At 30.6% G+C, this 15,562-nt stretch overlaps 1 protein-coding gene across 2 annotated transcripts in view; it reads right to left on the bottom strand.

The window, feature by feature from the left end:
* Window positions 1-12,761, bottom strand: part of LOC119662419 (voltage-dependent L-type calcium channel subunit beta-2) — a 61,087-nt gene extending 48,326 nt beyond the window's left edge. For both annotated transcript variants that reach the window (XM_038072024.1, XM_038072028.1), the window contains exon 1: window positions 12,104-12,761. In XM_038072024.1, the coding sequence (XP_037927952.1) occupies window positions 12,104-12,175 (72 nt within the window). In that variant the 5' untranslated portion in view covers window positions 12,176-12,761. The remainder of the gene's footprint in view (window positions 1-12,103) is intronic.
* Between the last annotated feature and the right edge of the window lie 2,801 nt (window positions 12,762-15,562).

The raw sequence follows: 15,562 nt of genomic DNA, 5'->3' as shown, positions 1-15,562 counted from the left end.
AGGCATTACATATTGCATGCTTTTATCACCTTTTGAATCGTCTCTAACAAATACAATAATATCTATTTAAGTAAAATTGTCACTACCATCATAACCGATGTTAAATTACAATTAATTTCTAATTTATTTTGATTTATATTCTAAAAATTCTATTAGATTTTAAAATTAAAATTTTTGTCAGTTTGACAGAAAGCAAATTTATTTGTCCCACTGTAAACAGAAAGCTTTTATGATTCGGACATTAACATTCGCCATGCAACATAGCTAGTGGAAAAGAGTTTTTTATTATTAAAAAAAAAATATAAAAGAAATAAAATGAAAATAAAATGAAAACAAAGAAAATCTCTACACAATCTAACGCCTGCGCACTCTTTTTCTACTATTTGTTGTTTTTGTACTTCGGTTGTCAATAGATTCAGTTCACTTATGAATTGTCAAACGCATAAACTGTTACTATCGCTGTTACTGCGGCTATTACTGCTCACTACAGTCATTCGTCTCTGATAGTGAAATATTGCAGAAGGGTTGCTTGTCATCACTGCGAGACTCGCATCGTACTAAAATTATAACGTGTTGCCCAAAATGTTTACTTATGTCAATTGCCGTTCAAAAATTGACGGCATAAATTACACACACACACATATACACATACAGAGACACACAGCTACACAAGCACAATGGCTATCGACAGAAGGATGGACGAACTTAAGCAACAGCAAAATAATCGCTATGATACACACCATACACACACACGCACAACTAAATGTTTAACCCAATTTTAATGGCAAATTAATAAGAAATTAATTGATATAAACACACAAATCAAAGGCGAAAACAAACAAATTAGTTTTAAATTGAAACTAATATTTGGAGCGAAATGGAATTGCTTGAAATATTGAAAAATAGAAATTAATATAGAAATATCGGCTCGGCTGCCTGTCTTTACAGTGGCAGCCGACATTGGACATTGTTAGTGATAGCGTTAGTGTTAGTGTTAAGCATTTTTACAGTTTACAGTTCAAAGTTCAGAGTTTGCCTGCCGCGCAAAACGATTCGATTCATGGCGAACATATTTTTTTTTTTGATTGTCAGCATTTAAGACGATTTGTTTATGTTGCGGTTGCATTGTTCCTGTTAAAAGCCAACATCAGCAGAGGTTATTGCTCACCAGTAAACAACAACAACAACAACAAAAACAAAAGCAACAAGAGGAAGCAGACTAAGAAGAAGAATAACAGTAGTAGAATAGAATTTAACATTTTGCTGCGCTGTTTTGTGTGTTCAATGGATAAATTTCTTATATTAAATAACAATAAAATAAATTCAAAATTTTTTTGTAATATTTTCATTTTTTTTTTAATCCTAATTCTTTTGGTTTTTTACATATCTTTTATTTACATTATTTATTTAATTTTTTTTTAAATCTGTGTCGCACGATAAATAGCAAGCAACAATTGCTTTAGAACAAAGAACAACAAAGAAAGTGATCAGCAAAAAATAAAAAAAAAAAAAATGCTATTCTAGAAAATTGCAATCACTTAATTCATCTTTTGAAATTGAACTACATACACTTCTGCTAACGTTCGATAAAAACATATACAAAAAAAAAAAAACAACAAAAAAAAAACGCATTACAAATAAAAGTTGAGCTGAGGCAGAAAAGCTGAAGACTTTGCATGGTTGATGATTTTAATGCCATTGAACAGATTTGTTGATTTTATGACAATACACACTCGTACTTCGCGGATATAGAACGATATGACTGTACGCGATGAGCTTCATCATATAAAGTAATCGCTCATAAAATAAATTGTACATATGCACATAAATCAAATAAATCACACCGAACAGTGAGGTAGGCAGCTAGAGGAGCAACGCCGCACAAAGGACATAAGAACATTGTATGGGGCTTAGAAAAATGTTATGTTATTGCTTGGAAATCGTCAGATAAATGCACAATATTATTATTTTACAGTTGCAGAGATTACAGAGTCTACAGCACTGTAGACTGTAGCTGAAATAGAGTCAAAGAGTCGGAGATGTCACATCATAAAAAATTACAATATAAATATAACAATATAACATAATCAACATATAAACAAATATATCAAAAGAATAGTGACAGAATGATATGGCGAATTGTACTTTGACTGTATGCATAACATACTCTACGATACCGATAAACAATTAAATTGTTGAGTTTTGTTCTCTAAATTCTAGCAATCGTCAATACAATATTTTCCTTAATAATAATAAAAATGATATAATACAATTTATTTTCCAACTAACTGTCGTATACACAGTTAGTATGTCTTTACAGGGCACTGGACTATAGGATGACATGAAGCTAGACTTGGCCTACCTTTTGGTATCTCCTGCAAAGCGTGTCTACCAACTGTCAAAGAAAGGACACCAGAACACCTGATGTGTCTATGTCCAGGTTTGGCCAGAACTGGGCTTAAGTTTCTGTGGGTCACCATCTTTAACACACTCGACGATATCTCTAGCATTAGCATTTGCCAGATTCTTGCCTTTATAAATGCGTCTGACTGGTTCTACCTTAACCTTCTCTCTACTACCCACTATCACGAGATTTTGTGGATTCAAGACGACTTTTTTAGGTAATTTAGGGAAGACACGTTCCTCCCTCCACCACAACTAACTAACTAACTAACTGTCGTATACTTAGAAAACTGTTTCTAAATTTACGTACGTTCTAAATTCAAAACAATACTTTAAAGTCGATTTCTGAAGATGATATACTTATTGTATACTTGCTTTAATGACTCATTGATTTGTCTGACAATATTAATACAACATCTATATCGTTAAAACTTTCTATTCAAAGCATTTCACCATTACTGATGACGTTCCGATTTTCTTCATTTTTGAGAAAGTGTCACGCATTCACTTCCGTAAGCAATTCCAAATAGTGCATTTTTAAAGGTGCATTTATAGTTGTTGAGTTGACTTAGATATCTTTTAACTAAAATGTGACAATTTATTTATAAACAGAAATGAATTTCTTGACCAAATGAAGTAATACATTTTTTATTGTACTCTTTTTTGGACACATGAGAGGAAGTAGATATTTAATGATATTTATATAAAAATTAATGTATGAGCAAATAATATATAACGCCAAAGATAAGTCGATTTTAAAAATATATATTAGTTGACAGCTTATCAGTTATTTCAGATATGTCACGAGTGTACTAAAAAAATACACACTAAAAGAAAACTCATTGTATATCTATAACACGCACTCATATAAAAAATATCATATTTACGATTTTTGAGATACTTTTATGACTATAAAATCTAATATATCAAGAATAAACACTTTTGTGGAATGTCTTGTATTTAAAATTCACTAAGATAATGTTTATTTATCAAAAGTAATTCCCAAGAAAAACCTCATATGTACCAAAACTTATATAGACCACAGACACATGCGTTTTAATACCTTATTTACTTGAAGAACATATTTAAATGCTGACTGGAATAATTTTGATCAGTTTTCTATTTCATAGTTATCTTTCGATGTATATAAAAATATGAATATAAAACTTGATTCGTTATGATAATAGCAGTATTGATTGATAGTTTCTGAAAACTCAAATAATATCGTATTAAAATGTAGGCTAATTGTCACTATGAGTCAATCAACCATTTATTCTCTTCGATGATATATGCATACAAAAGTGTGTACTTACATTTGAGAAGTATCATAATGTAGCATTACTGTGCTACACACATCACTTTTTCTCTGAACTACACGTTTTTTAATCTTTTTGTATTGGTTAAATTGCATTAAACACATATTGGAAAAATTGCCACATCCATTACGAACCAAACAATTAACAACTATCAAACCCTAGGCTCTAAGGTATCTATTATATACTTTAAGTGGAACTTATAGAATACGAAAATATTAAAATTCTCAATGAGGCATTAAAGACCTTCTGAAATTAAAATATTCCATAAGTTGAATACGAAACAACGACTTTTTCACACAGTAAAAGCTTGTTTCAAATAATTTACGATTGTCCAGATTTTAATCTGGACCGATGGCTACTATATAAACTATTGGATTTTATGCTTGTTGTTGTAGTAAAACTTCACTATTTTTTGTTTATATTTTTATACTCATGACTAAAGTTTTTATTTATATAAAATTAATTTATAATAAATATAATATATTAATAAACTTAATTAAATTATTCTATAATTCTATACTGTCAAGTAGTGATCACTTATTTATATAATTTTGCGATATCAAGTGAAAGGGTTTGAACCTAGATAACACCAGATTTGACAGCATATCCAAGTGCTAGACTACTGAGTCAACATGATGCCTAAATTCTGTTCTGTTTGAAGTTTGAATTCAATTAAATTGTTGTTGTTGTTTCAAGAGTAATACCCTTCCCGGCTTATTTTTAGAACGAAAGCATAAAGCACAGCTATATAGAATTTCTGCAGAGTGCCTTCCTTGTCATTGTCATCCTCAAAAGCTTCGTGATTATTCGATGAGTGATCTAAGATCTGCGTACCGCTCCGTGCAGCTGGTGATTATTCTGAGCTTAATTAGTGCTGAGTGGAGCAGTCTTTTCTATTTGTCAAATCGAAGTATCCAGTTATTCATGAAATCATGTTTCACTTCACTTTAAACTTAAATATTCTGCTTAATTAAAAATTGTATTCTATTTCAAAAACTACATTAAAACATTATCAATCAGCCACCGTGAATAGGTTATATTTATTATCGAATTCTACGACTGAGACAAGAAGTGAATGGATCCTAGTCCATTTTCTTATTGCAATTTTTATTGTCAAAGATAGTTAAAGAACATTTTAATTATTGAAAGCTGTTTTAAGATTTATATTGTCCACATTTTTTATAAAGTTGATGCTATCCTTGGCCTTAGCAGAAACCACATTAAAATCTCCACTGAACTTCATACAGGACACTGTAGACTGAATTATCACATGAAGATTATAGGTGCGGTAGAAAGTGACTCCTGTCGACTCTGTCATGAGGACAAGGAAACATCAGAACATACTCTATGCAACTGTCCAACGGCGGCAAGACATAGACTTGACTAACTTGGAAGCGGGACCTTAGTCCCAAATCAAATAGGTAAAATTAAGCCCACAGCAATTGCAAGATTTATAAATAGTCTAAAATTATTTTAGTAGGGTCTTTAGGCGCACAATAGATCTCTTAGATCTCTTTTGTAATATTTTTAATAACAATTTTAACCTATTGACATTTCTAATAATTTAAATAAAAAAATGGTTTCATAAAAAATAATCTTAATAGGACAGCTAGTTTTGGCTTCAGTGAGATTCTCTACACTGATTAATTAATTATTAATTATTGTTAATTAATTATTAGTTGATTAATTATCATTAACTTGGTGAATATATTTTTCTCCAACTCGTAATTAATTAAGCACTTTAAGTCTAAAGTGCGAATTAAATTAGTAAATTAATTAAATTATACTAAAACCAAATATTATTTTATTTATTTTTAATGTCATTACGAGTTTTCCGATTCGTTTAGCATGGTTAGCAAAATTTTGGGTACACCATTCAGCAAAGGAAACGAATTTATAGGCATTACATGAAGAGGTTTAAATAATTCCGGAATGATTGATTACTTAATTAGGCACTTAATAGTACGTGACATATGCAGTGCTGATTCTTCTCTCCATTAGTAATTAATTTTCAATTAAATTTGTTTTGCTTTTTTATCTTTCGTCAAATGTAAATTAGAGTTTGGCACAGTAAAAATATAATCCCTTTTAATCTCTTTAAATAGAAGATTTAACTAAAAACTTTTAAAATATAAAATATCACAATAGTTTATTGGAATCGGAATTGAAAACAAGTATAGATGAGGATGGTTTACGGAATTAAAATATTAGGAGAGTTTAAATTAAATTATTTAATGCTCATATGGTTTAAATATTAATTTAAAGATTTAAATTGACCCAAAGTCTTCACTTAATTAATTAATATAAAGTTAAACAATAAACATTTTTTTTTTTATATCAAATAAAATGAAAAAATTGTAGTTTATTTAATTTTAGAATGGGAAGTGTTTTATAGATCTGAATTTCAAATCATGAAATAGTGACCTGGCTATATTGATATTACAGTTCACTTGCAGCTAATTTCTAAGCTGATGGGAATATCATATTCACCGGTCTACATTGATCAGTTGAAGAAAGCGTGAAAAATCATCAAAATTGTCTGTACGTGGTTAATATATATACGACTTGATCGCTACACGATACATATAGAATTTATGTTGCAACCAATTTACCGAGATAGAGAGTATCAAAAAAAATTGTGACCAAAAAAAGTACTTAATATCTAGAAAACGGTTTAGTTAACAGGCTTTAAAGGGTTTTAACAGGCTTTCAACGTTTGTAAAAAAAAAAAAAGTGTGATAGAAGTAAAATTTTTTCGCAACTATCACTGAAAGTCAAAATAGTATTAATATATGAAAAACTAGTTATAAAAAAACAAATCGATATAATTAAAATTTCCGTGAAAACAACCAAAAAATCAATATTGACCATCATATTTTTTGAACCCACATCTATAGAAAAATTTAATAAATAACTTTTATATTAAGTTTATAATTATCAATCGATCTTTGTAGCTGAACTAAAGCGCTGCACTCAATTTAGAGCATCTCTTTTTTACAGACCTGAGGCGCATACTATCATCGCGTTATATGATAAAGTATGTGAAGATATACAGCGTCTCATGTCAATGAACGTAATAAATCTTATTAGAGTAAGTATTAAGGTGACACCTTTTGTAGCTGTGAGAGCCTTAATAGGTGCACACTTACTTAGTATACTCTTTAATTTGATCTTACTTCACAAGCTAATGTTGATAGATATCCAATACCCAAGATATCCAATTGTACAAACCCATTTGAAAAAAATTAAGGTCAGGCAATTCTTCAATAAGTTGGTTTTAAAAGTAATATATGGTAACTGCCAATTGAATAATTTCGGTTAACTATTAATTAAGTATTATTATTTAATTAATTATTAAAGGTTCCACTTAGAGAGACTTACTGCTGAAAGTTTGTGGTGTGTAATGTTTTTAAATGATTTTTATCTCACTAACCGTAATAATGAAGAGGATTTATCAAATGCGAAAATTTTTCCTATAAGACCTATAAGACTATAAGATCATTATAGTTTACGTTATCGAAGATAGAAAAGTATATTCGATGAAAATAAAGTGAAAAAACCTAAAATTGTTGAATATAGGATCAACTCCAACGGCATGAAACTAAACAAAAAATGTTTGAAAGTAATTCTAGAAATGTTTCAACCTAGGGATAGGCACTTTAACTTAACCAACACAAACATGTGCGTATAGTGGTGTGGAAAAAGTGATGTGTGTAGCATAAAAATGCTACATTATGATACTTCTCAAATGTAAGTACACACTTTTGTATACATACACCATCGAAGAGAATAAATGGTTGATTGACTCATAGTGACAATTAGCCTATATTTTAATACGATATTATTTGAGTTTTCAGAAACCATCAATCAATACTGTTATTATCATAACGAATCAAGTTTTATATTCATATTTTTATATACATCGAAAGATAACTATGAAATAGAAAACTGATAAAAATTATTCCAGTCAGCATTTAAATATGTTCTTCAAGTAAATAAGGTATTAAAACGCATGTGTCTGTGGTCTATATAAGTTTTGGTACATATGAGGTTTTTCTTGGGAATTACTTTTGATAAATAAACATTATCTTAGTGAATTTTAAATACAAGACATTCCACAAAAGTGTTTATTCTTGATATATTAGATTTTATACTCATAAAAGTATCTCAAAAATCGTGAATATGATATTTCTTATTTGAGCGCATGTTATAGACTACAATGAGTCTTCTTTTGACGGGTGGGTTGTATTATTGCACTGATAACATCACATATATTTAAAAATATTCGCAAAATTATCACGTACTAGTTTTTAATTAATTGTCATTAAATATAAATCTACTGGAGTGTGTTCACCTCTCAAGACCTTTAAGCCGCCATGGGGTTAAGAAGTTCACTATTGTCATCGTGGTTTTGTTAATAAAATTCTATATTATGCTATATCTTACTTATAGAATACAAAAAATCAATGACGATCCATCAGCTGTCAAAGTATCACGAGAAATATACTGTTTAGGGACTGGTACCCGGCTAAGATAATACTTGTTAAAAAATTTAAATAATCAGAATTCAATTATTAATAATTATTGGAACAAAAGACCGATTTATTTCTCAAAGTCTGGCTGAAAACGTTTTGTTCAAATCCTACGGTTAATTGAGCTCAAATAATGGCCTCTTGTGGTACCACAGGAATAACGTTGGTTCGTACATAGACGAAAGGTCAGTATAAAACTTAGGTTAGGTAAGGTTGCAGTAGCGTCATTGTATTTAAGAAACCCTACTTGAGCTCAAATAATAGCTTATTGTGGTACCACGGGAATTACTTTGGCTTGTAGATATAAAAAAATGTCAGTACAAAAGTAAAGTTAAAGAAAAGTTATTTAAAGTTATTTATTGCTAATGCAATTGATTTAAAAATAAATAATAAATAATACGTTTTAAAGAAAATTCTGAACTATTTAATAAAAAGAATAGCATAAATCAATTACATATCATTTATGTATAATTTACTTACTGATGAGAGGATATCATATTATCGATTTTTTCACCCTTCCATTCATCAAAACAGAAACATCGTTTCAATTCCCCAGCTAGTGGGAATAATGTCATAGTAGACGAGTGTAATTTTCTCGTTGGGGATTGTTTCATTTATTTACATAACATGTAATCATAAAATTTAATCAAAATATTATCTAACATTTGTATAAACATTTCTAGAACAAATATTGATATTTTACGAAGTACATTATCGCACAGAGATGTGTCATGCAGACATCCTGTTTCAGCTAGAATTCACAAAGCCAAAGGATAAGTTTGCTTTGTCTTTGTCACATAAATCTTTTTTAAAAATGTATTTTCTTTCAATTTGCTTTGTCGTGGTGACAGAGATGTGGTTGGGAAAAGTTCCATTCGTTCACTTTTATATTTCATATTTCTTCTTCAGAAACGTACTGGCCCGGGGCAATGTAGAGTAATCCGTATATGCAATTCTTAAATTAAAAAATGCTTAACAACGCCTTTCCAAGTAGAAAAAATAACATCTGAGATAAAAACAATAAAAAATGTTTGCTGTTTTCAATTTGCTGATATCACATTTTTTTCTACAATTAATCTACAATTTTTGTATCTACAAAAATTAAAAAAATGTATCTAAGTAATTTTTAATTTTTTGCTAAAAATTTTTCAAGCATTTGTTTACATACGCAAGCAGCCATCGACGTATGAGTAATAAATGGACTCGTTCAGTAGTTTCACGCCGTGGAACTGTGCGAAGCGAAGATGATTTATGTTTATTGAAAACTATTATAAATAAGGCATGTAAATTAAATTTTATTGAATTATGAATTTTTGAACAGTGCCGGATTTAACAAAAAGAAGTACCTTTATTCTCAGAGCAAAACGCTAAAGTTTGTCAACGAAGTTTTTTGCTCCAAATACTTTTGGGCCAAGTAGTCCCGCAAACCTTCACCGCCTGAGTAAGAATCTTTGGAAAATTACAAATATTAACAGAAGAGAAAAACAGTTTTCACGCCTTATTATCTTTATTATAAATATTATTTATTTTGAAATTCATTAAAAATTCTTTTTGAAGTATTCATACGAATTTCTATGCAAGAAGAAGATTGTTTAGAAGATTATTTGGAAATTTTTAATTATTGACTGTTGACTGTTGAATGTTGAGAACTTAATAAAGTTTCTAGCGATAAACATTGTATAAATAATTGATCAACTCAAATGAATGACAGTGAATAACAACACCAGTGATTCCCGGGCTCCGGACTGTTTTTCCCCAAAATTTTACAGCAAACTGAAAAGGAGCATATTGACATAATTCAATGAATTAACATCCAGCTGCTTTACTGCCCTCGTCATGTCTTGAGAATGGATGAATTTTTACTCCGTTTTCCCTTTCCAGCAGAAAAGGTGTTTAAAGCGATAATTAACATCCAGCTCCTTTACTGCCCTCGTCATGTCTTGAGAATGGAAGAATATACTCCATTCTCACTTTCCGCAGAAAAAGTGTTTGAAGCGATAATTAACATCCAGCTCCTTTACTCTCCTCGTCATGTCTTGAGAATGGATGAATATACTCCATTCTCACTTTCCAGCAGAAAAAGTGTTTGAAGCGATAATTAACATCCAGCGGATGTTAAGTCGAGTAAGAATATTATAACCTGCTATTAAGTAAAATCTGGTTAAATTAACCAAATAATTTTTCTGATTATATTGATAAACAGTTATAAAATTATTTCATTTTATTCTAACTATGATTTTATCTATCATAGTCATAGCCAATTTATTTGGTTTCTATTGTAAAACACATCTCCATATTCTTCAGCGCGCCATCAATCAAGTGGCCTCACTGAAATAAATGATTAACCGAAATCGACCACGTTACGTTGGTCCCTTTTTCATCCTTCGATTCTCGGATATCGTTATTGAGTTAAAGCCAAAATGCATAACTACATCTCTTGCTAGTGCAAGCAGCGAAGCATTTAGCTTGAGGTTGGTTGTGAAGTCATCATCAATCCAATGTTGTATCAACGTTGTTTTTTCTTTTTGTAGACATAGTCTGCAAGTGTCTTGCTCAACAAGAGCTATCTTTTTGAGATGATATTTGAAATTTTCATATCCAGGGATCAATAAGGTGAGCCATCTTGGGATGCTCTGCGGATAACTCAGCACTTTTATCGCTTTACTGACCATTAGTATCAGCATCATAAGTTTAACCTATCTTCAAGTGCTCGTCTCTCTCCACCGGCTAAGATGAAGTGAAGCTATCTACTTATTTATATAGGCTGGAGTCATATTGTAGTTTAATAGTATTTTTGGCTCTGAGCTGCAGAAGTTATGGCTTCCACCTTATATAATCTCAGAATAGAAAATGTTTTAAATCTTACGCGATGTTGTAATAGTTTCGGGTTTACCCCTTGGACCAAGGAGACTGAGAAGTTGCAATGTGTACTTTGACACACCTTTCCGCATTCTTCAGAAGTCACCTATTCCACGAGAAGCTATTGTAGTTTTGGTTTAATCTCATAAATCGATATCTATAAATCGTTAATCTATAATCTGTCTTAATATTTGTTTCTATAAAAATATAATCATCTATATTATTTAGATATTTTCGTTAAATCTATATATTGCACTTCTATGTTGTTTATCTTAGCATAAAGGAAAAAAATGAGAAGAGCACTTGTAGCTAGTAAATTAGGAAAATTAGGAAAAATAATAACAAAATTAAATGTAATTATGTTTTTGTTTTTTTTTTTATTTGTATTTATTTTCTTATTTATATCGCCTTCTCTGTGTGTGCTTTTCTTTTTATCTCGGAAAAGTGCGACAAATTTTCAAAATATACAAAAATAAACGAGCAAACGAGTGAGCGGTTAAAAATATCTTACGTGTGGACCGGCCACAAGAGTGGCCAAGAGTTTGTGTACATTGCTGTCGACTCGGATGGGATAAGACAAGATGAGATTGCATGGGTATGGCATGGGTATGGGTATGGGTATGGGTATGGTGTGGTATGGCATGGGAAGGGATGAAAGAGAGCTATGCTGTAGCATCAGTTTGTGGCGGCAAACGCAAACGCCACAAACTACATAAAAATTCTATGAGTAATAAAAAATTAATGTAAGTAAAATAAATAAATTAAAATACTTGAAATTCGTCTGTCTTGCTACTTGCCTAGTAAGAACCAGCAAGACCTAGCAAAACCTAGCGAGAAATTATTGAAAGAAAATGTACTGAGTGAAAAACTTTTGGCATAACTCTGTTCTGTGTTTTTGTATCGGAAATTATTTGCAAATATTTTAAATTTTATGCTATTCTTAAAAATATTTTCAAAATTATTTAAAACTATTTAGGTTTATTTTTCGCTTACCCTGCGATTCTTTTGCTTGAAGTTTTTATAGGCTTTGCCCTTATTCCGTGCGCCCAGGTGCAATTTCTTCATTTTGATTGATAAACACTTTGGTTATCTTGCTTGGCTTCAAATTCAATTTGTTGATATATAAAAATATTATGCAATGTATAAATAATAAATTAAATTGGCTGTAACAACAAACACTCGCACCGTGAAGAACAGGCACTTAACGTAAATCGCTAAAATATTTTATGGCAATAAAAAGTGGGCAATTTTAGGAGCCAAGGAAAATAGCTCCTAAGGCGTTAGACCACGTCAAAGCGCAAAAATAATAAAACAAATAAAATATTTTGTACAGCAATATCGGTCGGCTACGCGCTCAAAGGTAGGAACGGACCGAACCGGAGCGGACCGGAGCGGAGCGGAGCACGGAGTTTACGCGCCCGGGGCGTCAAATCGTAAACATAATCAAGACACTTGTGGTCGAAACATTTTTACAACTTTCCACTTTCCACTTTCGACTTCCTATTCTCGACTCTCGACTCTCACTTCTCGACTTTCTACGCTCGACTTTCCACTTTAGACTTTCTCCTCCGACTTTCTTTTGACTAAGAAATTTTAAGAAAGTTCAACATAACTTCTTCGAATATTACAAAGACAAGTTTTCCTTTTAAAGAAAAAATTCTTTTGTGAAATTCATTCAATTTTGATATCAAAATAGCACAAATACTTTTGTTTCCTTTAACAATTGCAAATTTAGAATATTTACTATTCATTGGAAATATTCATATTCATTCAACCAAAAAAAAAATAAAAAGGAATTCAAAAATATTGAAATCAATTATTAATTTTCACACTACACGAATTTATATCACATATAAAATTTTTAGCTAAAAAACCGCACAAATCATTTTCATTTTCATTTTCATTTGCATTTTGATTATCTCAAAGATATTTTATTTTGTGAAAGTATTTTGACGCGAGGCGAAATAAAAACCTCGAAAGCCATACAAAAACTAAAGACTTAAAATTTGTAGATTGATTTTGATATACAATGAATGCGATCTGTGCGATGGTCGTCTGTGCCGCCGCGACGGAGACAAACTGTGTTTGTGGCGAAAACCAAACAACAATAAAAAAAATAAGACAGCATTCTTAAATGAATATATTTTTGTAAAAATCTCATGAATCAACAGCGCTGAGCATCTCCAAAGTAATGATGACGTTTCATGGCGCTTATGATCGCAATTGGTCCACCGCATGCAGTTCACCTCACCGAATAGCAGCAAAAAGATGCTGTACGAAAGCACAAAATTTGTCGCCGCTTCGCTCGGGTTTGTTTAGACAGCATTGGGGAGAAGTACGCCAATGTCACAGTATTTCAAGATTACTCAAATCAGAAAGCCAAAACAGTTTACAAATTAATTATTAGAACTATTATGATGTGGCTGTGGTCATACGGGTATTGAATACTATCAATATTCCATCTTTTTAGGCTTGGAATTAGTAGAGTACAAGCACAACGACATCAATAATGTACCTATATACATATGCATATGGTAGATTGCGCTGACATCTACATAGTTCATTCTTTTCTAGGGAATTTAAAGATTTGCTAATTCATTTTTTGAAGATAATTATTGATGTCCGCTATAAATGACTTTCCCGTGATTATAATATCCAACGAATTTCATCAGCACAATGACAACTTAAAATTTTTTCATTTAATTCTCAAATCAGTTTAAATCTAAGCTTCAAATTAGGCAGATAATAAGATTAGATAGATAATAAGAACAGATTTGGTACAGTTGTTTTGAAAGTTGTAATTTTTTACATTTATGTGTCAACGAAGAACACTGACTCTTAGCTTCAAATTTAGCAGGGCACGAGTTCAACTCTTGGTACTTTCAGCCTCAAAAAAAATTATTTATAAATAATTAAATGCAAGAATTAGTTCCAAGACCACTAATGATGGGTATTTGACATTACTCGAAACAGCTGTATAGTCAGCCAAAAATTTAATTAATTAAAATAATATGAAAATTAATTTTTATTGTTGTAGTTCACTACTATTCGAAAAACCTCTATCTATATCTAAAAGTAAATTATAATCTAACCACTGGTATGTGGTTAGACCTAATTTTTCTGAGTGTAGTCACATATTTAGAGAAAAATTGTTTTTACATCTAAATAGGTAATGGTCTCGTAGTAGTTCTGAAGTTGTTAATGAATTGGCAATAATCATTCAAAAAATATTAGAGAGCAAGTTTCATACTTGAAAAGTCCATCCATTACTTTTGTGATTTCAGAAAAATATATAATTCTTTTAAAATAAACGAGTAAATTGAAATATATTTCTGTTTACAGTTAAAAATGGATTCGTACATCTAAGAAAAGTTCTTGAGATTTAAGAAATAATTAGAATTTATTGTTAATATTCTTAATAATTATTTTAACTCATTTTCGGTATATGCTTCTTTCCTGTATTAGAAATATTCTCAAAAGCTCTAAAAAATTCTTTTTGCTTACTTTTTTTATTAGTAAAATAAAATCTCAGCCGTGATAAGAAACATATATTAATAATTTAAAATTTATTTAAATAGGTTTCGAACAGTAATAAAGAGGCAATAACAAACATTTGAATAATTTTTTAATAGTTGGTTGACCATACAACGCTGTTTCGAACATTGTCAAGTAGTTATCATCAGTGTTCTTCGGAAATATTCGAATTTTTACTTACGTAGTTTATAGGCTGTATATAATTCGTTAGACTACAAGTCCAGGCTTAGAACTCGTGCCTGTCAAATTAGTAGCCAAGGCAGCACCAACTTGCAATGCTTAAGTTCCAAGTTTTTTGTCACTTTATTTGTAAGTGATATGAACCATCAAAAATACATAACAGACAGAGCTCTGCAGCTGTACACGAAAACTGACAGGCTGCCCTACATAGTACTAGCTATCTAATCACAGAGTAGTCACTAGCCACAGTCACTGACAGGTTGCCCTACATAGCACTAACTATCTAATCACAGACCAGTCACTAGCCATACGGGACGGTATGCAGATCTTAGATCAGTCATCGAATAATCAACGAGGCTTGTGAGGTATACATAAATTAGTAAAAGAGAAGGGAGGGACTCTGTAGAAACCCCTCTGTAAACTAACCACTCGTTAAAGGCGCAACATTCGACAAAAAAAATCAACATTTAAGTTTAAGGTATTATTTATTTTATTTTATTTATTATTTATTAATAATTATAATAAAATATAAATAAAAAAATTGAAAAAAATAAAGCAGTATCAAAAATAGATTATCTAAGACAATCGGTGTTATAGTAACAAAAGCATTTAATTCAACTTCTTCCGAAATTCATAAAATATTGTATACTCATATAAATGATATTTTTGTTGTTTCTTAATATATCACATGAAGCTACATAGCCTCATTTAATTCTAGAAAAATCAATTGACAATCTG

This window comes from Teleopsis dalmanni, chromosome X (genome assembly GCF_002237135.1).
Source record: "Teleopsis dalmanni isolate 2A chromosome X, ASM223713v2, whole genome shotgun sequence".
In the NCBI taxonomy this organism is placed as follows: domain Eukaryota; kingdom Metazoa; phylum Arthropoda; class Insecta; order Diptera; family Diopsidae; genus Teleopsis; species Teleopsis dalmanni.
Note: the sequence above shows the minus strand (reverse complement) of the source record. Positions and strands in the feature narration are given on the sequence as shown.